General features: G+C 42.2%; 1 protein-coding gene across 3 annotated transcripts in view; it reads right to left on the bottom strand.

The window, feature by feature from the left end:
* Positions 1–26,581, bottom strand: part of ATRN (attractin) — a 157,274-nt gene that overhangs the window by 11,296 nt on the left and 119,397 nt on the right. For 2 of the 3 annotated variants that reach the window (XR_014228556.1, XM_082315660.1), the window contains exons 26-27: positions 20,512–20,590; positions 8,136–8,243 (exon numbers count right to left, since the gene is read on the bottom strand). Coding sequence is in view for 1 of the 3 variants with exons in the window: in XM_082315660.1 (XP_082171786.1) it covers positions 8,136–8,243; positions 20,512–20,590 (187 nt within the window). In the remaining 2 variants the exon portion in view is untranslated. Of the gene's footprint in view, positions 1–8,135; positions 8,244–20,511; positions 20,591–26,581 lie in introns of those variants that run through there. The other variant, XM_082315657.1, reaches the window with a different exon arrangement.

Below are 26,581 nucleotides of genomic sequence, written 5' to 3'. Positions count from 1 at the left end.
CATCTTTCTTACAAGCCCCCTTTAAGCACTGCAAGGCCGCACTCAGGTCTCCCCGCAGCCTCCTCCTCTCCCGGCTGAACCCCCCCAGCTCTCAGCCTCTCCTCACAGCAGAGCTGTGCCACCCTCGGAGCATCTTCATGGCCTCCCCTGGCCCCGCTCCCACAGCTCCATGTCCTTCCCGTGCTGAGGACCCCCGAGCTGGATGCAGGGCTCCAGGGGGGTCTCCCCAGAGCGGGGCAGAGGGGCAGAATCCCCTCCCTCGCCCCGCTGGCCACAAATAGCCTGAACTTTTCTCCTGCAATGGACTTTGACTGTTCCTCCCCACCAGCAAAGCTGCAATCAATGGGAATGGTGAAAAAAAAAAAAAACAACAATGAGGAATCAGGATAGTGCAAATGTCAAACAGAGACCAAAAAACCCATCAAAGACCTCGCAGCCTGGCGCACAGATTTAAAGACACTTTGCCGGGCGACGTGCACCGTCAGGAAGGTGCGCTGCAGCGTTTCGTTTTTAACCGGGAAGCGCTATCATGCGTTTTGTGTTAGGCAGCGCTTGGAAACAGCGAGTACCCTTTTTTGGATGAAAATATAAAGTTAAGGGTATTTTACTAAGCGGTGACACAACTCCATTGTTCCTGGAGGCAGCGAAATCTGTTCTCGGCTGTTTTCCACAGAAGACTTCACTGGCCAAAACCAGCACTAAAAAGTCACGTAATTTCAGTTGTTTATGAGTTGTTCTATGTACTTAATATGTGTCAAGCTTAAACAATTATAGGAGTTAAAAGCAGTAAGAGACCTATTAGGTCATCTAATTAGTCCAGCTTCTCCAGCAGGATTTTCCACACAGACAGGGCATTTTCCAGGGCTTTGTGCGGGCTCCTTCTAGGTGACCCAGGTGTGGAGTGCACCACCAGCTCCCTTGGGAGACAATTTCACAGCCAAATGCTTTCTGCAATCAAGTTGAATTGCATGATGCTCAACCTAAACATTTCTTTTTTATTTCATCTCATTATTTCTATTTACGCTGCTTATATTCGACAAATTCGAAAGGTTAATAATGTGTCACATAAAACTAATGGCTAGAACAATAAATATTCTGTGTGATTTAAAAAACACAGCATCAATTTTATTTAGGTTCCGTAATACACTGCCAGCATATTGCTTTTCAAAATGTATAAAAAAATACCGTAGAGAATTTTTTTTCCTTAACAAGAAAACATATTTCTGTGGTTTGATCAAATAACTCTTACATGGTTTTCAATTTCCAGTAAGGAAATTAAAATAAAGGAAAAATCTTATGGTGGGGGAAGAGAAGAGGAACATTACTGAAACAGTTCAACTTTATTATTTGATTCCACTTCTTCAGATGATTTCACTCTGTAGAAAAAGGGTCAAATTCCATTTGCAAGTTTTTAAATTGTGCCATTAAAAGCTGACTGAACATTTGTAAAATAAGTTACAAGCAATTTTCTATAAAAAATAGAGTATTAAGTTTTAAAAATCATATTCTCAGGGTAATATGTATGTCCTCCAAGATAGAGATGAATGAACTTCCAGCAATAATTTGCAGTAAATGAGTCTAGATTAAAAATTTACATTTACCTTGTCCCTGATATCTACCTTGGAAGTGACACAGGGGGTGGGGAACGAATTGCTCACAACTCGTCCCCAACACTGGGTTCCTGCATGTCAGGAATGAAATAAAAATCATATTCAAACCCTTAGATGAATGCTAACAGTCTGAAATTGAAAATAGAGATCCGAGCATCCCGAGTTACCAATAACTGGAGCATATAGGCAAACCAGCCTCACGGGGCACCGAGTTCGCTCCCGCTGCATTTAACAACTGCTTTCTATTTTAAAGTGCACATTGTCAATCCAGCAAAACACAGACACAAGCTCTCGGTGAAGGGAAGGATTTCGCTAGGCAAGTTTGTATTTCAAAAGCAGTCACCCTGAAATGACACAATCTCATGTCACAGCTTGGAGCATCGCCACTCACGTAAGCCAACGCTCGCCCTTCTTTTTCAATTCCCTGCTGATGCCCCCAGGAGGGGATGGGATGGACGAGGCCATGGGTATCAATTCTGGGCAAAATACATATGGCCAACAGTGGATATTTATTTTGATTTTATATGGGTGAAGAGGCACGATTTTTCTGGTTCTTTTTGACCACCTGGCTGGTTTTTGCACATGAAAAAGTGCAAGTAAAAAACCCAACGAAATAGGACAGTTGGATGAAGACTGCAAACGCAAGAGACACAAAACAACTATTTGGCATAAAGGAATACAAACAGGTCCCCAGTAATGTTTTTTGAGAAGCTGCTGGTGTTATTAGTACTTCAATCAGAAGAGACACTCGTTTGCACTAGAGGGAAAAAAGAGCTTAGAAGAACCCTCTCCTGTGGGAAGCTTCGTGCTCCTTCCTCTCCCTCCAGCAAATTCCTCCTTATCAGCTAAAATCAGGGGCCATCCTGCTGAAAAATTTACAGTCTTTAAATCCAAAACTAGTTAAATCTTAATTATCAGCCAAATATTCCCTAAATACAAGGCAGGCTTAGCAGATGTCTCTGTTGATCTCATGATAGCTCCCTTCCAAATATTTATATTCCATATTATATTACAGAAGTGGCAAAAGTTCCAACCCCCTCAGTCCCTCGTTTTGCAACAGAAATCAAAACAAGATACCCGGCCCTAGTTAACTGGAAATAATTCATTAGGTGAAAGTTTTATCAGGTGTTTTTGTTGTTGCTTTCGCAGTACAGATCACAGCCAGACTACATGCAATTCTAGCGCAGCTAATCCGTTTTACACACCTCGGCTGCCCAGATAACGCTCCCTTTCTTACCACTGGCAACTCCATCTAGCATGGCACTCCTTCAAAGGCAATCATACACTTTTCCATGAATTAGAAAGTGGGCCAGCATAAGCGGAATTAACACCCAATATAAAGTACAAGATGGGATGTCGCTTCTTGTTGTACGTCCCTCGTCACCCCGATGCGATGGGCGGGCTCCTGCCATCCGCTCGCGCACACGGACCGAGTCTAATGAGTGGAAGCGCTTTTGCCAAAGACAAGACGACAGCTACGCACTGACACGCTTTGAACGCCTTCGCTTTAATGCAGGGAAAAGCTCCTAGAACCAGCAAATGCTAGAAAACCCAGAAATAATACATTAGAAATTAAATCGCATTTCAAAGGCAAGCTAACAAGCCCGAGCAGCCTGCCTTAGACAGGTCAGGCGAAATAAAACCAGCCTTTCTGGCCTCGAAGGCTGCGCGTGAACCATCTCCAGCAACTGCCACATCAGATTAAGATTATTCAGTTTATGTCTCCCCCCCCTCAATTTCATCCCCTTCTTCCAACTATTATCCTTTTGAGGATAATGAATGATTCTCCCTTCTTTCAGCTTATTTAGAGCACCCTTGAAAAACCCTAACCTGCTCTGTCCCCCTCCAATGCAGCTTGATAGTAGCATTTCTACTTAAGACTGCTTTTATGTATCGCAGCTCAAGCCTACCGTCCTTCCAACTCTGCCTGCTTGCATGAGGACCCCCTCAGGGGTCTGAGGTCGGTGGCACGGTGAAGCGGGAGACTTCGTGGTTATGCTAACCTGGCTCATTTTAAGTGAAGCGGGATGGGAGGGGGTCACAGAAGCTGCTCCAGCAGCAAATCTGATGGACTGATAATGGGTCAATAACATGTGAACTAAGGGGGAAATGAGTCACCGAGAGTGACAACCAGAACAGGATAAAAGCCCTAAAAGCCATCAGTTCCTTGACCCTTAGTTGTTCTTCACTTCTCTCATTGCATGAAACAGCCCAACACAGAAATACCTGTAAAAATTAAGATGAAGTCTTAATACAGATTTTGCAAAAGAATTGCGAAATACAAGTAGACTGAAAACATAAATCCGTGGTATCCCTTGTCCACTCCTATATCAGCCCACCACTTCATCTCTGTACGTCTCGAACAGATGGGACCTTCTGGCAGTCTTTAAACCACTCAACAGCACTTTCTTCCATAACAAAGCAAACTAATTACTAGAGTAAGATGCTATTTTCCATCAATTTTTCTGCTATTTTTAAGGACTCGGCCAGCTTGGTGAGCTGATGTCTGATTAAGGATTTGCAGTGAAGCTATTTTGCCCTCGGAAGCCTAACACAGCAGAATTAAATGCACGACGGCATGAAGGTACAGAACACGCTAAATGAACCTGACAAGGCTTTTGCTCACCAAATACTTCTCTCACCCCATTTAGGCAACTATAGATGTGGACAGCCCGTCGATCACGGCCGCAAAAATAATCGCCTCAGCACGGGCTTTGCACGTTGGATCCCGAACACAGCCCAGCAAAGGCTGCTCTACGGACCAGCTCTACTAGGCAAACGCTCTGTTTTACAGGAGTGTTTTTCAAAGCCTCCAAAAGCTTCCAAGACAATTTTTTTCTGACTTCAGGATACATTTTTCTAATGCAACAATTTTCTTGTTGATCCTGTAGGTGTTTTGCTCAAGCTAAGCGCCTCCTTGCTATGCCGTGTATGTGCTTTTCCCAAGAATCTACAAGTGTTAACTTCATGCCTTTACCAGCTTCAAGATACCTGGAAATCAATGTCAAAATTATAAACTTCCCGAATTCTTTCAGGACAGTTTCTTCTAAAAATCACTGCAGAGAACTACAAAACTTAGATTAATTAGATAACAAGACCTAAAAAAGCCTGAGTTACAGTAATTCCAGTTCAGACACTTGGATGAGTCCCAGATACCCAGGGACATTAAATACTCTTAGAAAAAGAAAAAAAAAAAATTGCAATAGGCAGCACCTCAGAATGCACAAAAAGCTGCAGAGAAAAGCCAACGGATTTTGTAATAACTAAGCAAATTTAGTGGTAGATTTGTGATCCACTGAGTATTTGTTGAGTGGGAAATAAACCAAAGCAGCTAGTTACGTGTTGCCTAGCTGCAGACTGTAATATGAATAGTTTCCCTGCAGGTAAATCACTTTCTATTACTTCTAAGTACCCCAGGAAAAATACTAATTGGAAACATGGTTCTAATACTGTCCAGCTGGAAAACATTAGCTTAGGATGGAACTGGCTTGACACTGGCTGCCAATTGGCTATGCACAATGGAAAAGGAAATTAATCTCTTGCAGACAAGACGTCCCATTTTCCACTTCTCCTCTGTAACACTCAAATAAACTCCTTATTAACCAAAGGCTTTGATTCACATGGGGAAAGAAAAACATCAATGCAGTTATGATAATGCCAGTCTGGATTTCTTGCACTGAAACGAAGACTCACAAATTTTGACACAGTGAATGGCAGAGTAACTGGGGAACGGCTTACAGTCCAACCACGTAGCAACATTTCGCTTCACTCTTTTCCTGGCTAGTAATTAAACAACAGACAAAACACAAAGAAAAACGCAATTCTACATTTCTGTATCGTCCCAGCCCATCTTCCTGCACCTCCCTCCTGCTAAGAGCTTTTTTCCCATGCAGGTGCAAAAGGGATGAGGAGAAAAACCGAAGTTGACCCCATAGATACTAAGACTGCTTTTTCACTTCTATTTAAATTAATTTGTATGCAGCATCCAACAGGCCAGACTACCTCCGAGGCATCATTCCCCAAGTTGCTCACAGCCCACAAGCTTCCTGAGCCTCCTCTCCTCTCCATGTGATTTCAACTTTGCTGAAACACTCCAGGCTGTTATACATACTTTTATCCCCTATCCAAATTCTCCAAGATGATAAAAACCTACATAAACCCCCCCCCCCCAAAATTTAGCGACTCTCCTTGTCATGGAAAAGCATCCTCGTTCTGCACCCAGATCTTCCAGCAGATGAAGTTACCTGCTGGCACACCCGTCCATGCCCACGTTCCCTACTTGGCTCCAGGTTACTGTACAAGGTGTGTGCTATTTGCCTGAATCAGACCGTCTCATGTATGCTCAAAGCGGATTAAGAAACATTTGTATGAGTTATCGGCACTGAGGGCAATTAGCAGTTTTCTGCATCTGAAAAAGGACATCTGTCCACAGTCTTACTTATTATGCTTAAAACCGGCTTCTCCATCCATTCTCGAGCAACCCAAGGAGGTCAGACAAGTGAGATATGGAAAATGACGGCTGACATGGGAAGGCAAGGAGGCTTAGCTGCAAGTGAAAGACGAAATCCTGTCTGTGGTGCTGTCTATGGAAGCCCTTCAAAAGAGAAGAGCTCGACATTCCTATAATCAAAGAAGAAACCGAGAAGAAAACAAAAAGCAGAGAGGTGCGGAGGAGAAAGCGAACAACAAAGCCCAAATGAAAAGGTAAAAGCACTGCCAGCGGAACAAGAGAAGAAATAACACACTAATCAGAACATAAGAGATCCAAAGTTTACTATCTTCTCTGTAGTTTATGAGTGTAGACAAACTTGTCAGAGAGATTAAAAATTTTGGGACAGCTTTGTTCCAGCCTGATCCTACAGGAGAGGTGCTTTTAGTTAGCTTATTTCCAGAAAATGGAAAGAGGGGAAGGGAACTGCCCCAGACAGACAGACTGCAACCCAAAAACATCAGCAGTCAGGCTGCAGCCTCACAAATCCACCTCCAGCCCGATGGGAACATCCATACACATCCCACGGCTTCTTCAGTGAAGCAATGAAAAAAAAAGGCTCATTCTAACTTGTTGAGTGACAATCCAATTTTACGAGCATGTATTTCAAAGTCTTGGTGAGCTATTAGCGGCTAATGACTTCCAGTGCCTACCATTCTTGTAACAGAAGTAGAGAAATTATAAAAACTCAGAAAACCTGAATGATCTGGAGTCAAATGAAAGTCACCGGGGAGCAGAACAACTCAGAGCCTCCAAGGAGAGGTCCCAGAGACAGGTCGGCTTAGCTGCCCTGGCACTCAATTACCCCAAATTACTGAGTACCTTTGAAAATTTTACTTTATTTTCACTACGCTCCAAGGTTCATCTCTGCAAAACAGGGACAATAATCCCTGACTTCAGAGAAAGGTAACAATTCATTCATGAAGCACTCAAATGTGGGGCAATCATTCAAGCTTGGGACTAAAGGTTTGGCTAGAACACACTAAATAACCAGAACAAATAATGAAACTGAGACAAGATATTGAAAAGCTTCTATGCAGTGTTCACCCAGAAGATGCTGCAGGACACGAAAAAAGTGTTACAACTTGCCATGAAAGCCTATATTCACAGATAAATAAGGAATAGCTAAGGCTATACAGGCAACCTTAATTGTGGCATCTCCTGACACTAAGGCCAAGACTTAAATATTATTACTCACCAAGCAGAAGTTCTTGGGTCAGATCGTTTTCATGTGCTTTATAATAATTAAAATACGCACAGTTTTTTTATAGAAAAGCAGAACTTGCTCGCTTGTCACAGTAATACAAGGTGAGAAACTTTGTGCCTGGACCTGATGAGAAAGACTTCCAAAAAACTGAAGTCTAAATAAAACAAAACAGCTACCTTAGGAAACAAAAATAATCAGTATTCTCGGGTTCTCATTTTTTTCTTTTTGTATACAAGTCTGTTAGTCAAAGCATCACATTAAAAAGAACTTTTAATTCATTAGTCTCCTTTTAAATATGCTTTTCCTAAAAATACAACGTGTTGTGCCTACGAACATGCCAGCTCGGTGTAAGACAGTGATTTCTCCACACTCCCTATTTGCGCATCACAGGATGTATTTGAACATATATTTATAATCAGAAATATGTTAACACTGTTACAGTACATACACACGATTATATTCCTGTTTGCTTTGAGATACCACAGAAAAATGGTTTCTATTTGGAGCACCTATAGCTATTTCTAGCCAAATGTTCTACTGCGTAAAGCTGCATTCTCCTCTGTTTCAAGGCATAAAAACTAACAAGGCAAACACAAAATCTCATACCCTACAAACAGCGTAACTTTTCTCTAAACCAGCCCAAAAGTTGGAAATGCATACCTGAAGGGATAAAAGCAAATAAAACCAATACCTGTTGGCCCTCCCCGACTTACGGTTTCTTGCAGGTATAGAACAAATCGAGGATTGGGGATTATTGCGTTAAGCACAGTTTAAAACAAACATCCATGATTAACTGTGGTAAGGACCATCCTAAAGCACCAGCTCTCACCTTTATGCTTCCCCCAATGAGATCTGGCGGCTCTTCATCTGTTTCTAAGGCAACGTTGATGGAGGCGAAGGGGCGACTTGCCATCTGTTGCATCTCACGGAGTAGTTGCTAATTTAATAAACAGAAAAATATTATTATCATATTGTTCCAACACAAAGATGAAAAAAACATGTTTCTGAGAGGTTTTACCCAATATGAAGGGATCTCAATGAATATGGAAAAATAACCTCCTGGTGTTTTAACGGGCTTAAGGGTACAGACGGAGAATTGTAAATATTCCCATTACTACAACTTAACAGGTTATTGCAAGTAAAGCTACATCCACGGTCTTAGCCTGGCTCGTTTGTGAGTGAAAACGCATCTGCTTATAGCTCCATAAAGCAGTTATTTACTTTTTAAGCCGTGATACCCCAGTTGTTTGTCATCACCTGTCTGGAGCATGACAGGACTCCATAGGATTTGTGGGAACCATTTAAAAATTAAACTAGCAGCAGTATGTAACTACTGTAAGAAAGAATTTGATATTTTTTTATAACAGCACTAGCAAAATGCTGTCAGCCGTTTATTGAATAATCACTGTTTTTATTGTTTGTTTCCTTTCTGAATGCAGCACATGCATCAAATGGCAAGCATGTCCTTGTTGCAATATGTTTTATTAAAATAGAAATCCTTTTCCTGGGTAAATCTCTGCAAGCCTTCATGGCACAAAACATCTTTTTATTGTACTCTTAAGCACTTTTAAGCATTACGATGCAGCTCCCTCTTTTAACACAAAAAATGATGCTTCCTATACGGCTGGGCTGGAAACAGCATTTCAATTTTAGCTGAGCTGTGGACACGCTTCTTCTTGGCTTCAGCGGCTAATCTCCAACGCTAACAGCAAGCCACACAACCTCCAAGTGGATGCAGAAGCCATAGCCCCAATTCCCAGAAGCAATGGGTCTGACATGACTCGGTGCCCCTATTTAATAAGGGAAGAGGCATATATTTTGTAGAGCATGTAAAAAACTAGCAGTCTGACCCTTAAACCACCTGTTGTATGCAGCTTTACACATTTTGCATTACCACTTAGCGGCAGCAATACTAGTCATACTCTGTTTTTAAGCAAGACCGAGGCACTACCAAATGCCCTCTATACTTCCCACCATCACCACCCACATTTCCCCATTAATTCTGGGCAATTTGACACTCCAAACCCTAACGGATCATTTACAGCGCTCAAAAAGTGCTAAAGAAATCACCACAAACTGCACTGTACCCCAAATAACCCGGGAAGACATATTGCCCACCTCCAGCACAGCAGAAGAGGACACAGCACGCAGGCGAAAGGAAGATGCTGCTATCCAGCATGCAACTCGTTTGGACAAAACTAATCCCATCCCCATTTGCTTGAACTCCTAAACCTTCTGTGGTCGTTTCTTTGCCAAACCATCTTTTAGTTTTGGGGTTTGTGTAGGAAACTGGAAGACTGTCCCTGTAAGCTTGGGGTTCAGGCACGGTGGCAGGAAGGCACGATGGGATCGATGCAACTAAGCTTGGGGGGGTATATAAGCCCCTATGGTTCTCAGTCTAATAAAAAAAATATAAAATTTCACTGTCGTAAAAGGCAAGTGGCAAGGTTTTGCTTACTTTCTGAAGCGGAGGGGGAAAAAAAAAAAACGAAAAAAATTTCGGAGCAGATTGTAGATACTGTCACAAAGCAAAAAAACCCAACAAATTCACACGAGCGGAGCTGTACTAAGCATTTGCAAGCAAACTTGTGTGTAACTCACACTTGGGTAAAAGAACGCGAGGAGTTTTCGAATATTTAAAGCACACCAGCAGATTGCAGACTAAAGCAAGTGTGAAACAGATTGCTGGGTTGTTGTTCCTGCAATTGTCCCCTTCAGCTATCATAAAGCGCTTTGTTTAATGGCTATAAAATCAAAGAACAAGCTGTCCTGATGAAGATGTCCAAGAGACTTACGAACTAAAAGCTATTAGCTCTTTGAGGGAAGTTTAGTTTACTACAGAAAATGTGCAATTTGGCAACATGACTCCTACTGAAGTCAATAGTAGCTTCAAGAAATAAAACCCCGAGCAGCGCTGCGAAGGCAGAGATGTGCTACGACACGAGCAGTGGGAAAAGCGATGCTGGCAGCAACGTTACTGCCTTCGTTTTCCGAAGCGGCCAAGGAAAGCCATCGCTGTCGGGGTTGTCCCAAAGCCAGCCGACTCTCAGCGTAGCTGCAGCCAAACCGGGTAAAACCGAAGGTCCAAGCTGCAACCAAAGCAGCAAATGCCTAAGGGAGAACATCTTTTTCCTAACACCAGCTTCTGGTGTAGCACAAGTCACGTTACAAAATTCCCCCCAAAAATTAAGAATAAATTTGAGAAATAATTGCTCTGTAACCAGAATGTCACTCTTACCCCCAAGGCATGCACTGTGCATGTTTAACCTGTGCACGTATATATCCTTCGGTATTTGCTTGGTGTGTCAAAATTTTAATTAAAAGATTTTATTATGTTGTAAGGGAGAAATTGTGGCATTTCCCTAGCCAAGACGTTGAGCATGTCATTAGAAATCAGCAGCAGTTAACATCAAGATAGCCCAGAACCTGGCTCACCCTCACTCCTAATGACTGGCTTTCTGAGATTTAAAATAATGAACCTCAATACTCTTTGAAGCAAACCTTTGGTTTCTAGATCACAAAATTAATGGGACAACCTGGGAATATTTTAAATCACTTAGGTCTGAAGAGGACCTTAAAGGCAAAACGTTTTGACAGGCTTACAATAAAAACACATCAAAAAGCGTGTACTGGAACACACCACTGGCCTTTAATATTAAAGTAACCGCAAACTGTGAGAACCTGCACAACTTTCATTTGCATTGATTTTCTTTTTTCTTTTCACCATCGGTAGAAAAACTCCTTCCAAAAAAAAATATCACAAGTTAAAGCCATCGCAGAATGGGAAACGTCAAAACAACACCTGAAGGTTTTGGTGCAACCAGAGACTACCGGAACCTGACAATAGAGAATACTCCACAGACGGTCTATGGTGGGAGAGAAAAACAGGAGGGAGGATGGGAGACCACCAAGGTTACTCATCTCAGAGCACCCAGAGGAGAGGTACGGATCCAGGAGCGAACGGTGCAGAAATGCAGGGTTTCATACCAGTGAGTCTTTAAATTCATACACGTTGAGTAATGGATAATCCAAAATGAATAGCGTGTTACTGATGGGGAAAAAACCGCCAGAGGAATTCAGGAAAACCTTTTCATGCAGTAGCACAGGCTCTCACGCAAAAGAAAAACAGCTCTTCAGGTTACCGGGTTAATTGACTAATATAACCTATGCTGTGTTTTCTGACAAGAACAGCCCGAACATTTTATTCACGATAATAAAGCAGTCACCAGTCTCTGTATAAGCACCCCGCTACCATCCGTCTCAGCAACTGCCCCCTGCAGAGTCTCTTTTATGAGCACAGGGCTACGGTACCTTTCGGGCTCGGGCTCTGATATTTTCAGCCATGAAAAGATGCCGTTTTTTCCAGAAGAAAGCCACACGTTTTGCATTTTATTTGCTCCTTATCAAGAATGGCTTTAAAAAAAAAAAAGCTAAGGAAAACAGCTACCTAGAACTTGTAATGAACTCAAGATTTTACATGAGTATTTCATCTCAATTTTCAACAGAAATGAGACAGAAAAAAAGTAGAAACTCAAGGAGGAAAAAACCATGGGTGTGCTAAGCGAACAACGGGCACGGATGAGCTTTCATTTTAAGGCAGAGGAAAAGAGAAGCAAGCAGGGCCCCAGAGGAAAGGGAGCAAAGTTATTTCCAGCAGAGAGGAGGTATTCAAGCAGGGTATCAGCAGGAATGTCTGCTACCATTACACCAGTCTGCGGTCGAAGGAGGTGAACTTTAAAAAGAGGAGCCAGAAAAGTGCAATAGTCTTCTCAACAGGTTTTATTTTTTCCAGGAAATTTGTAGATCTAATCCTTCACGGTATTTCTGAAATTCAGATCTTTCTGGACTCACAGCTTGTTGTTTTTAGCAGTATAGCTACTCGGGGCATCCTCAGGAGATAACTTTTTGCTTTTAGAGGAACTTTTGCTGAAGGTATTTCAACAGAGTAAGCTACGTGTTCCTTTACTTTGAGGAGACAAGTGCAATTAAAGGCCATCCTTTGAGGATTCAGCCTTACAGCCTTACAGATTCAGTATTACAGCCTTCGAGGTTGCAAAGAATTTGGGCTGGTGCTGCAAAGCTAAGGCTATGATCAGCCTCCCGCTGAACGGGGTCTCTACTGCCATATTTCTGTACCACCACGGAAAAATCAAGCTCCGCTCTTTTACAAACAAGCAAAATCACCAGCTGTGTTCTCCACGCTGTCCACAGCCAACTTGAAAAACCAGGATACTCTGAAATCAGCTGTGTTTTGAACCACTGCCCTGTCTGTGTTGCAAAGATAACCTGGTCCAATGGGCCAAAACTCAGAGACCTCACGAACAACAGCGAGTCTAAAGAAAGTAACAGCTCCAGTGCCATGGTAAAAGAAGAAAGATAAAGAAGATAAGGAAACAAACTCATTTATATTCCTGTTGCTTAAGACGTTTAGGAAAAAAAAAAATTTTGGGGGCAGAACAGAATATTTGGGATTTTCCTGTATGAAGCTGAAGCGTGGAGCTCTACCACGCAGAGCGTAAAGACGTTATTCTCCAACATGGATTCAGCAACTCCAGTTGCTGCTCATCCCCCCCAGCCAAAGCTAAACAGAGGGAGATAAGGAAAGAGAACAGAGTTGTCTCCTTCTTCCTGACCAGTCTTTGAAACAGCATCAATTCTGCAAAGTTATTCAAAGTGTGTCGGTCCTCCTACGTGTTCCCTCCAAGGCTCTGCACGACGTATAGAACACACAATCCAAATAGCTGAAGGTCTCGCTGCATACACTGAGCGAAGGCTAACAAAATTCTTCCAGCAAGGCCTATTAGCTCTGACTTGGCCACTTGCTAACTGAAGTCACAGCGATTTTGCTGAGGTCAGAGAGCACTCCTGTCCTTCCAAAATGTACTGGGTAGAGCGGTTGCGCTGGTAGACAGGCAGTTAGAGCTTATTCCTGCACGTCTTGAATTGCTGTAAGAGCTTCATTTGAATTCAGAAGGTGGCTTGTCCCATTTGCGCCCAAATACATATTTTCATATGCACATAAAATATCGACTACCTATTTCCAGGCACGACTAACTTCGAAAACCTTGTCGAGAGAACTTGTCCCAGAGCTCTCCTGTAATGACATCTGCCAAAACTGCAGCTCGCAGGCTCCTGACAGCCAACGTGGGAAGGGGATATCACCCTCCTGGGGTCGTTGGAGAAGGTGTCCTTCCCGGTGGCGGTGGCCACAGCAGCTAGATGGAGCTGCACCTCTACGTGGCCAGCAGTGACGGGTGCTCAGGCATCACTGCGCATTACTTTGAGGTAACACATACATCCTGGGGTGGGAACCTTTGCTTTACGCTGTAGTTACTTGGCGACCTTGGGGGAAAGGGGAGAAGTCAATGGAATCACCTACTCCAAAATAAAAAGGGGCATCAGGAAAGAAACAAACACATAAGATATAAATATTCCACGAAGATGAGCCACATTGTCTCAGAAATAAGTGATTTAAAGCATTTAGCTACAATTACATTAACTACCATGTAAGTCAACAAACAAACAATTTTCTCTGACACTTCCATCATCACTGAAAATTAAGTTTTTAAGCCCCTAGAGCAGTGCACATATTGATGTTAGCTAATTAGTTTTGTAACTGACTTTGCAGGCTATGTTGAAAGAGAGAGGAGGAGAGAATTAATGTTCAAATGCTTCTCAACAGGCATTTCCACACTTCAAAACTATAACAAACCAGAAAGCAAAGCTGCTGGGAAGTTGCCTCATGCTGAATTGACAGAAGATATTTAATTCAGGGCTGATTAAGATAAGTTATTCATCATAATCATGCCCAGTAGGAGGGCACAGAAAACCTGACCTTTAATAAGAAGAATAAGATATCATTTCTTTTTAAAAGACCAGAAATATGTAGTCCAGGCAGAATAAAATATATACCAATACCAGATAATTACACAATAGCAGAGCGCACCTTTGATTGACTAGAGCTCTTCTAGCATAATTACACAACACTGCTTCTCTCCCTGATTTTTCCAAACAGCTAAATTAGATACCTGTACCACTGATACCTATCATCAGAGACAGACCTAGGAGTCTGAAATGACAACAGCTTCAATATACATACAGTTGTGGGTTTTTATAAACGAGGCTGAACCCTCCTAGAGCTAGGCTTGATAGCCTAGCTCCATCATCGCAAATACTGCCAACGGTTCTTTTTTGGGATGTACTAAACCCAACTTAATTCTCTAGCGGCAACACCACTAAAGACTACGTGAGAAGAGCTCGGTTGGATGCCAACGCTGCGTATGTGATTGCCAACCTGATATCATGGTGTCCTGCGTGGACATATTAAAGCTACAAACGGTCAGCTGTAACTGGCCATCTGCAAGTTCAACCAGAGATGAGCTCAATTAGGCACAGAAGTGACAGCAGCATGTTCAAACAAAAACGGACCACCAATTTCCCTGTGAGCTGGAATCTCTTGTCAACATTAATATTTTGGGATGTTTTTCCTCTTCAGGGCATCTCTTATTTCTGCTATAATTTCCTTCAGTTGGTGACCAAAGCCACATAGATCACTGCAGAGAGCACGCGGCATTTGTATTTTGGAAAAAGCCTACAGGCGCTATGAGTTGGTTCCCATTCACAGATTTTTAAATTTAGGGGTAGCGGAAAAAGTTACGATTATTTGATCTGACCTCCTGCATAGTACAAACCACCTAAGTGCACCATGGGATTTCCACAAGCATGTGACTTGGATTGACCTAGAAAAGATCCTTCCAAAAGCACTCAAATTCTGATCCGAGAGCCATGTTTCTAAAAAAAAATAATAAAAAAAATAAAAAAATTGTTGGCATTGCTACTCTTGCCATTAAAAAGAGAAGAAAAACACAACAGCTTTTGTCTTTTTTACCCCCAGTTGCAGACACTGGGTGTTACGCCTTTGGCTGATCCTTTAGAAGACCCTCACCCATCATGAATCTTCTATAATTCCTTTTCACAGAGACCGACTCACACCATCAAATCTCAATATGTTCTTCCTTGGATAAAATGAGTAATTTGCGATGCTTTAGTCTCTCGCTTATCTTCCAGATAACAGATTACTCTTGCAGTGTTGTTCTGTACCATCTTACACCCAAGACACTGCTGAGACCAGAGTGGACACAGTGCTCCAATAACCGGTTACACACAATACTAACACTATGCTCTGTGCTTATTACTCGACTTACAAATGCAGGAACTGGGAATTTACATACAGTTATTAATTCACCACGGCCACCATCATTTCAGTCTATTTTCCAGGGAACAAGTATTCCGGGAAGAAAAACCCAGCCTAACTGTTTATAAAAATACATACACAGGCTTACGTTTCACCCTGATGAGACAAGTGTGCTGACCGCATAATCTAGGCCTCCGTAGAAGTTACCTGCTTGCCGTGATTTCTCACTCCTCCAATTCGTACCTCCTCTACAAACTACACCACCAACAAGTTAGTATTTTCTTCTCAGCTGACAGACGCCGAAGAGCACTGTCGGTGCTTATCGAACAAGAAGGTCCACGTGCCAAATGACTGCTGGGAGCTTGAAGAATGCAGCAGCAAAGTTTGGCAGCAGCACATCTTGTTTCTTAGGAGCCCTCCAAAGCACCTGTGACTGCCAAAATTTAGGGACACTTGTGGGCTGACCTTTTAATGTTCTTGCATAAGGCCAATACCAGGTCCTTCCAAGACACCGCTGGAGACTCTAGGCAGCGATGAAGATCCTGATTTACAGTTACAGTTTGAAAATATTCCAATCCTGAATCCTTTTCTTTGGCAAAGGATACCCTAAATTACAGCCTAAGAGGGAAGATAGAAGAGATGAACGAAATACTAACAGGTGAGAGCAGGAAGGGGAAGAAAAGGAAGGCAGGGCAATAAATAATACACAGCACACACCCCTTGGAAAGTCATTGCTGTAAAAACGAATACAGAAAACTGCCTGCCTAAATGGTATTCGGTGTTCACAGATGTTACAGCGGAGGATGCCAGTGAAAAAAGAAGTGCTGCTACATTTTGAATACACCTGGGAGGGAAGAAGGTTTCAGCAATGAGGTCAGGAAGAAGAAGGATAATCCCTGCAGTAAATCAGTAACACAAAACCCATCCTGAGTAAGCGGGGCAGTGTACAGAGTAAAAGCGTTCAGTCCTGGATAGCCTTGGCAAGAAAGGAGGTGAAACGTAGACAATTTTACGTATGTTAAGGGTGCAACTGAGCTCTAGACACCCAAATTTAGTTACCTCCATACATGTTTGATGCTGATGCTCCCAGCACATCCCAGTAGGGCACGGAGAGCGATCCAGCTGACCTGCACGCAGACAGGTACGCTGGGTCGGCCAGATCACTATCCACGCTCCATTTGCTGGAAATGTTAAGAGGAGCTATTTTTTGCTCAAAGTGGAGGAGAAGCAGCAGACTGAGGGTGAAGAGAATTGGATTTGGATGCTAAAATAAAACAATAGGACAGAAAATTCACGACAGCAGATGGGCATATTAAATTTCTAATGCTGCTCTCGTATTTTGTGCATTATTCTCTATTACCACCTTGCTACATTTAACGGGTCATTTTCTAGAGACAAGATAGAAAGGTTTCCTATCCCTATTTCCTAATGTCATTCACCTCATCCTCAGCCTCCTATAAAAGCTGCCTTTTTATTTCCATTTTCCCTCTTTAAGATGTCTGAAGATACTTAAACTTGGTGCTCACTGGAGAGGGAATAAACACACAATTTACAATCCCATCTCCTCCATGCCTGATATGACACAAATTGTTCCCATTTTCACTTCAGGTCAAGTTTTATACTCTGCAAGGCCTGAACTTTTGCTCAGTGCTCCAAACTCATTTTCCTACAACTATACATTGGGTACGTCGTGTTTGCACACCCAAAAGACCCTTTAGCCTTAAGGCTGACGAACATCAGCACCGACACGTGCAAGCAGCTGGTCAAAGAGGATTAGCTGCAGAAAGGAAAAAGAAAAAAGTCAGGGCAATCTTATATATTTTACAAGATCCGGGTGTAGATTCTCGATTTGTAGTACACTGCTGTCTCAAGAAGGAGTAATGCAAATTTAGTTTCAACCAAATGATGATGCTCTGTTCCATTAACCTCATACGCCAAGCACAGCTGTACAAATTCTCCCAGCACATTTTCCAAGCAGTACTGTCTGAATAATTTTGACTACTAGACCTTTCAACACACTCCCTTTTCTGTCCTATACATATCTCAGATGAAGCTTCAGCTATCTACTTTTCATTCTGCGCTGCGATAAGAAGTTAGGCACTTGCAATGCTTATACTGGAAGCAGAAGTGATTGATAGCTGGGAATTACCTGCAGATCGCATTATATCTTTCTTACTTTTGGGTTAAGATTAGAGAACACGTGCAGAATTACTACGGCACAACCCATGGGAGACAGGCGACTGTAACTTGACTTGCTTCTAAAAATATAGCTCAAACCAGAGAAATATCTTCCTCCAGGGCTGCAGCATATATTAACTTAAAGTTTACAATATGCTGTCTGAATCGGGTGTCCTGCCACTGCTGCTTAATCACCTTTCCCTTCACCCTGCCTCCAAATTGTAACATGGTGGGAGGAGGTGGAGGAGGTGGTCTCCATCAACTGTGTCAGCAGTTTATAGAGGAAAAAATAAGTGATAAAACAAAATCTGTTTTTCCCAGTCCAGCCTGCAAACCCTGTAACCCAAGACTCCTGTAAGGGTAATGGAGAAAACTAAAGAGAGCAGCCACCTCCAAAGGAAAGAAGAATGGCAAATCTAAAAATCACACGCTTCAGAAACATCCTCAGAACGGAGCGGTAAACTTGTGTACACTTAAAACTTGCAGTGTAGCAAATGGCTGTTGAGCGTTATTTTAACTGCTCATGTTTAAAGAGAGCCTTGCTAGGATTTATTGAGAGTCCGTATAAAAAAGAGCGTGCAAACTATGAAATCATCTTAGATAATATCAAAAAGTCAAAGAATTTTTGGGCAGACTTTTGTTTCTGGAGACAGTCTTCATTAATATGTCTAATAACGGCCCGGCAACGATTTAAAACAGTTTCCTCGAGTTTTACGAGTATTTCTAACAAAAGAGGAATGGAATAGCAGAGAGCTATGAACTACAAGATAGAGTCCCTGGATGCAAAGGAGCAGCAAGACAAATAACAGCAAAAGACAGGAATCTGCCAGGAAAAGAACGCACTGATGAACTGCCCGTCAAATAGCCACACATGTAAACTGAATTTAAGACTAAAACATGCCAATATGTTACTAGTACTCCAGCTTTTTTCCTTAAAACATGCATCCGTCTGAAAGTAACTTAATTTATAGAGAGGTTTTTTTCATTTAGGCCACTGCTAAAATATTTTAGCTGAGCTCCAAAGCACAGTGTTTACTTCTCAGTCCATATTCCTTATACATTCCTAGATAACATTTAACCTCAGGAGCCAACAGGGAACGTTATGCTGACTCCAGCTTAGCTGCTTGCCAAGAAAGCGAGAAGGAAAAAAACAGCCGCCCTAGTCAAAATTTATCTACCTTCTGAGAATACGGAAAACCTCAAAGATGAATTATTTCAAAGATTAAGGGTTATCTGTTTGAAAACCACTGATTATACTATGCATTTGAGTTCACTAGTAAGAGCAAAAACATCTGAAAGAGAAAGAGGAAGGAGAGGAAGAGAGTTATCAGACATCATCCTGCTTTATTCTAAGAAAGGAGATCCTCAGATGGAATAAATTTATACGGTTCCCACTACTGCACTGGAAAGTACGACCAGATGCAGATTTTTGAAGACAGGCAAGAAACGGGCACTTGCACAGAATTTCTGCACTGAAAATTAATCCCCAGAATACTCGTGATCAACTACTAAGTACAAGTAAAACACCCTTGGATAGAGCAGTTACACGGCTGGGTGCCTGCGGCTGCCAAGAGCTTCATCCCAGCAGGACACCTGGGAGGAAAACCTATGGGAATAGGCAGATTTCACCCTAAAATCCAAAAGCAGGGGAGAAACACCCCACACTCCTTCGGGAAAGATACCTGCTCTTGGGTGACGATGTATAGACACTTACATATAGAAAGAGCACATGGACTCACTTGAATAAAGTCTGCCTTCTCTCACTTTGCATACAAGAAAACAGATTGCACAAGACAAAGCTCCTAAAAGTCATCCCAGGCGCAGCCCAGCATAACCTCTGCTCTATCTGTACCTAACACAGGGCTCTGCCTTCCATGGTTTTAGTGCTTACCGCAGCAAGAAAACCCCAGGAACCTGTGGTCGTCTGCCTCGCAGCACACAGGACTTCCTTCTCTACACAGCTCTACTATACTTTTCTGCATTTACGCTTAAAAATTAGAAATAAGGACACATTCTTTATGTTACTGAGTGACAACGTATTGGCCATCCTATCTTGGTCACCCTGCGTGCTTAGGGTGCAACATGAAATTAGCTTCAATTGAGAAGCAGGAAAAAACAGTGGCAGGGGAAAAAAAAAAAAAAATCACTAAATGCATCAGGGATAAACAAGGAGGAATCATATTTTGGGGGGTGTAAAGTACACATTTTTTTTTACATGCTCCAAACAAGAAAAAGTTGTGAAGCCGGTATGGCTCATGGCTAGATGAGGAGGAGAAAGCTGGCACTAAAAGTTGCCGTTTTTAGTAGTACACTACAGCTTTCCAAATCGTGGGTGTCTTCTCCCACTTTTCTCTTATGCTACTACGTTCCAGGGAATTAAAAAAAAAACAAAACACAACCCCAAAACACTGAGATAAGCTTTTAATTTGAAAATGGGGATTAGCCTTTTTTTTTAACATATTAAAGTGGGAACTAACGTGGTTGAGAGCTTCAGCGCAGAAACTTCCTCTTTCAAAACGGATGCAAAAAATCTCCTAATTTGCAGTGGGTTTGTATTTACGCTGTCTAGAACCCGAGTTCTGGGAACGCAGGACGCTCGCCCCTATTTTTTTGTGCTTCACAGAAACTGCGGCATCAGGATACTAAAATAGCATCATTTGTCACCGAAACTGTAATCGAAAGTACACCATTATAAATCCCCAAACAAGCATTTATAGATTAGTGGAGCTTATCCTTAACTGAAGGTTAATGCTATGCATATGTGAATAAATACAAGAGAGAACAACTATAAAAAAGTCATTTAAGAGATAGCATTCAATTTTGTCATTTCAACCTCTCTTCGTCGCGATGCCCAGCAACTTTGTTTAATCTTCCAAACCACAGCTGCCACCAGGAGCAAAGACAGGAAACAACTGCAAAGGAAAGAAAATAAAAATATCTCATTGTCCTTGTTCATAACATAACGGCAGCTGAAAAACTCTAGCAAGTCCAAAAAACTAGCCTAAAAGTTCATAAAATACTTCGAGGTACTTTGATGACAGATAATACAGCAGCGCAAAATGTTTTGCACAGTTTAGTGCTCATGACACCCGGTGAGGAATGATGAACATCTATTTTCAGAGAAAACTGTTGTTCCCAAGTTACCTATTTGACCTCCTTATAGGACATCCACCAATTTTCACCAGGAAATCAGACCAGCAAGGCCAAAAGATTTAATCAAATTGGAAAAGCCAGTATTGACTATCTTTGGTGATATTTAAAGTGAGAGGATAATCCAAATAAGAAAAGCCTTGAAGGAAGTAGAGAAAATTGATCATCCCCCCCCCCCCCCAATCCAAAAATAAGATAAAGTGTATACTAGTTGGATTCTTTTTAACTGGCTGTTGCAGAACTATAGGCATTTCTTGATTTCCCCAAATCTATATTGCTTTTCTTAAATCTAAAGAGGAGAACAGGATGAATACATTTATCAACTTCTAGGGAAAACGCAAAGAAGCAGATATAACAAAAAGCCATTATAATGAGAATAATAAAAGCCAACTTTATTGACAGTTATGATCTTATCACACTGAATACTTAATGAGCAACTTCAAGGCACACAAGCTTTCCAAGATTAAAATTTTTCCTTTTGTATACCCGAACCCCAGCGAACGCCTCTCTTCTCAAGTACCACACTGGTGGGGAAGAGAAAATGTCTCCAAACCTCCTTCCCCAGACTCTAGCATATATTTAAAGAGAATGCTTAAAGGAAGATTAACCAGAAGAGATGATTTATTTCCTAAAGTGCACTATTTATGCCCACCGCGGTGCTCTGTATGACTGAACAGGGTTTTCTGCCGAAGGGGGAACCGGCGTGCCCCTCTCCCTGCCTCTGGGCACGGCTCGGTTCTCATCATTCCGGGGCTCCCGCTGGAGACCCACAGCCACGCAGGAAAGACTACAGTGGGAGAAAGACCACGACTGCTCAATACTCCCTGCCTTCAAAACCAAACTCAGCTCTGCTTCCAAAACCCAATCCTCTTTGCGGATCCTCAAACCTCCCATCTCCCAACAACGCTGTGGCTTCCACTGTGCTCTCCCACCCTACTCAAACAAATGTCCATGACCCCGATGGCTGCTTCTACTTGGACGTGAAGCCGCTGTTGTACTGCTGACCAAAAAAGCATAGTTTATGATGATGGATGGTATCTTATCCCATCAGTTCCCTGTGGTCCCCTCTCTTCATAAATGCCTTGCCGTTTGCCTGCGAGGGACGGCACATTTTGTCCTTCAAGCACTACTTCAGCAGCTGGCAGGCCTACTCTACAACGGCAAATTCTTTAGCAGAGAGTAGCGCAAAGAGTTGGCAATATTTATCATTAAAAAAAGGACAGACAGCAGGAACCATTCCCTGAGATGCAGGGGGAGGAGGGCCTGTTCCTGATCACGTATCACTATCCATAGCCTATACGTTATGAAAACTGTGTGCCATCGGGCACCGAACACTCGAGGGGCAGCCAGTAGGCAACACGATTATATTTTTCAGGCTTAGATAGGCACAGGAGTATGTTTTACTGTCACATAGTATATGATACTAAAAAATTAGCACTTGTGTGACCTCCGCATTAAAACGTCTGCACGGCTTTTAAAGACTCCTACGGTGCCTATTTCTTTATAAATTTAAGCAGGATCACGGAGAGATTTGTTTGGCCTTTTTTATTTTAAGAGGTATGTATTCCAATCACTTCCCCCACATTTTCTCTAAATATTAAAATCCAACATTATTTCAGTGTAAAAGCCTGGCCATTTTTCTGCAAACGCAAACAATTTAGACAAGCACTTTTAATGGCTATTTTATTTTCCTTTTTGAGAGGTACTGGATTACTACTGACTTTCGCAGTAAAAAACAATGAGCCCCCATTAACTAGTAAAGTGTATTCATTAAATCTTTAATTGCTATTTTGGTAAAGAAGCTAACATGCGTTATTGATGACTGAGGATTTCATACCTCCAGCTTTCCCGAAGCTCCCTGCCATGGTATTAAGCGCCGTAGCAGACTACCTGTACCACCTGGAAAGAGTATTTATCTCCCGGACCAGGTCACGTTTGGACTAGGTGGATTTTCACTTTTGCCACACTTGAACAGGCACAAGTGAATGATAGACTAGCAAAATTTTTGAGTGCCCGCATTTGTCTTGGGCCTCCTGTTAGCTCCCCACGGCATGAATGCCACCACACTTACTCAAGGGCTTTGTTAAGCTTTTTTTCTTCTTTTAAGCTCCCTTTTCCTCAAAGAAACCTCAAGTCTTTCTAAGGTGCAATGTTTGCTTTATCTCTGAGGCCCAAAGAGGGCAGTGCTCCCTGAAGAGCAAAAATCCAAAATGTACCCAAGCAAAACCAGCACAGCTAAGATCATGAGCTAAATCTTTGGTCTGCTTTGATTTCAGTAGCATTTTCACACCAATGTACAAATGGAAGGTGGAAATAAAACAAAATTTTCAAGGCAGCAGGGAAAACTGTTCCTGGCTCCACATCTAATTTGACCATGAAAACAACAACATTCAAAACATCTGCAGGAGTCCCCAGGACAGGCTGCCAAAGCTCAACGCCTGCCAGGCGATCGCGTTCACGTCGTGACTCCAGCGAGAAGTTTCATCTCAGGATAAAGCATTTCAGACGCAGCTTACGGGCAACGGCTACTGCCATGGCTTATGTGAGTCTACCTCCTCAATACCCCTTTCTCTGAGGAAAGGAGATGGAAGTCCAAAGGGCAGAGGGAAAAGGCCAGATGCTTCATCGTTCTCCAGCACCTCTGTGTTATAAAGACACATTTCAGAGAGATTTACCTTTAGGAGGAGTTTCTCGAGAGGTCAAGCATGCAGATGAAGCTGCTTTGTGCTGTGCACAACCAGCAAAGTGAATGAGATCTCCACCTTTCTGTAGGTGACCCTTACAAGACGTATGTGCTCCATTCCCACGTACCTATCAAACAGCGCCAGGAACATACACAGCGAACTGAAGAGACACATCAAAACATGCTGAACTCCTATGAGGATGGCTGCTTCTTAGGAAAAATGTGACCTCAGTGAGTTGTAAACGTCAGATATGGACTTATTTTTGGTTGATTTGAACATGGCGTCTCCCTACATACTCATTTACTCCTTTGGAGAAGAATAAGAACATCACCTTATATCAAATCCCCTTTCCGAAATGCAACATTGCACAAGATTGTACGTGCCAGAGTCTTTCACAGGTTTCTCTTTCCTGCCTCACTTCTGGCACCACAGCCAAGACTTTCTGAAGAAGGCATAGAGAGGAATTAACAATTAAAGACTAATAAAATCTCTTTCTAAAACGCTCACCACAGTACCCTGTATTTCAAAGGAACAGCACCATCCATCTTTGTACCGTCACAAGGAGGCAGCAAACGCCCACAAAAGCTATAAAGCCACTAAGGAAATATATTTTCCCCCTTGCGCTACCTCCCCTTGGCAGCACTTGGGGAGGAATAAAAGGCAGTGCCTGCTTGCTGGGCTGCAGTCCATCACTTGCTAGAAGAGCCCCGGGGGTAGAGCTAAGTCAGGATTTATCTGCTGGGTTTACTCAGCGTAAACCATCCAGAAATAAGTTAAAAAGACCTGTCTTCATGTCAGTAGCTTTAAAGAAGCTTTTTTTTCCCCATACCTTCTCTTGGAAAGGAACTGTGTAATATGGAAGCAGTGGAAAGAAACAGCTGCGTGGAGCAAAAGCTGTGTTGGAAAATGATTTGGAGTGAAAGTCCACGGTTGGCAGAGCCCTAGTCAAACGTCGTGCTCTGCCCCGCTTTCTCCTGAACAGCCTCAGCGCTCGCTCTGCCAGCTACGAATATCCACCCATTTCCAAATGGCTTTAAAAATAAACCTTTGCTGCAGGACTTGCTTTACCTTCTCCTTCTGTTTCTTTCTCCTCCAAAACTAATAGCCTACGCAAAGCCTCCTTCATCCCTGAAATCCACTGTTCATTCAAGTCTTCTCTCTACACCTCCTCCCATCTCAAACAACACTTTTGTATTGTTTCTCCTCATCCGTCTCTCTGCAAAGAAGGGAAAGGGCACAGAAACGTTCTTGGGCTCGTAACATCCCAGCATGGTCTGTACGGAGTCCTGCAAGTGTCACGTACAGGCGAAGCAGCACATCCAGTAGCTGCACCTGAACTATCAGCTGGTGGATTTCTGTTTTCCTGAGGCCAGTAATGAGTCCAGTTTGAGAGCAGTTCCATTTTTCCAATAGAAAAAGAGGAAACCGGCAAACTCAGGTGTGAAACCAGACTGGAAGGAAAAAGAGCCATCGAGAGACATCTAACACCCCTGGAGAGTTTTTCATCCCATGGGAATTTGAACACGACTCCTCATTTGGGTCAGGTTCTACCAAATACATCTTTCATTGGCCTATACAAGTTATAAAAGTTGCTTATGCAGCATAAATTTGCAATACAAGGAGAAGTTACAATTACATTTTATGGACAATACTCTATTTGATAACTAGCTCAATTAAGTAATTCTCAATTATTTATTAGATTATTTAAGTACAGTAAATGAGCTACATGGTTATAAGTAATCTCCTCTCAGTTGGCCTCAACACATGCATTAATCATTTGTTGATAAGCCTTCAGCGCTCGGTATACCAGAGGGTGTTCCCACCCTGACACAAAAATCTGAACTTAAAACGTCCTGTCTGGTTTTATTCTGTACTCTAAGCTCCTTTTCATAGCAGACAGGATATTCTCTCCACTCCAGGTATCCTTAAAGCTCTTCAAACAAGTCCACTTTCATTTTTAAATGGCTGGAAAACTTCCTCAGCACTTTGGTACAATGCATTCTCATGAGGAGAGAAGAAAATCCATCTGGCGTATTAGGGCCCAATTATTAAACTCTCCTACAATGTTTATCAACATCAGAATTGCTAGTAAAAAAATGGCACTTTTAAATGCCAAAATATACAGCAGCTTCAATACTAATATGCTTTAACATATATAGGTCACTTAATAATTTCAGAAAGCACTGCAATGATTACTAGAAACACATCCCAAATTATTTTGATGAATTGGAAGCTATTTAAGTGCTATTTAAAAGTAAATTTTAATATGCTGGAGAGTTATGGGACACATTTTTAAGTACTCGATGCATTAAACCTCGAAATAATTGGAACAAGAACATAACGCAGAAGGAGTGCACATGGTTTGCACAGTTGGCCTTTGCCAAACAGCTATCTGCAGCCAACAGCACACCAACAGATCCGACCTACACATTATTGACCTTATCTTTCTGCTGAAGATGGCACCAAGGTTTAACACGCCACAACCCACATTATTTGTGGCAGGTGATATTATTTTTCTTTTGTGACCGTTTTAAAAATCTACTTATTTGCTAGCACAACCAATCTGACGCCCTGTAAAATCATGGCTGCTTCCATAAGCACAAGATCAGTCTAACTAAGAGGTTTGAGGTCTTTGGGGAAAGCAGGTATTAATATGTTTGTCTGGGTTTTGGTTTGTTTGGTTTGTTTTTTTTAATTTGTTTTTGTTTTGCTTTTTAGGGTTCAGATTTGCAAGTCCTTCTATGCTACCGCAAAGGGCATAACATTAAATAAAGGGAAAAAGTCATCTTGCATGTCTACATGATAGAGCTCTAAGTAAACACACCAAAAATCATGGGACACATCATGAAACTGGAATGGAAATCAGTGTTATTTTGACCTGTGTTTTGAAGGTTTTTCCTTCATACTATTTTCAGGCATGAGAACAAGCTAGTCTGAGGGCCGGGATGTCTCAGCAGGCTGTAGCTACGAGTGGGGCTGGGGACCAAGCATGGCGTTGGCCCTGTAGACTCCTTCCATTCTCAGTTCTCCTCTTCTGTAGTCTCTGCACTAACCTGGTCATCTTGTCAA

Source organism: Platalea leucorodia, assembly GCF_965183815.1.
Source record: "Platalea leucorodia genome assembly, chromosome: 6".
NCBI lineage: Eukaryota > Metazoa > Chordata > Aves > Pelecaniformes > Threskiornithidae > Platalea > Platalea leucorodia.
The sequence above is the reverse complement of the archived record's forward strand: the minus strand, read 5'-3'. Positions and strand labels throughout refer to the sequence as shown.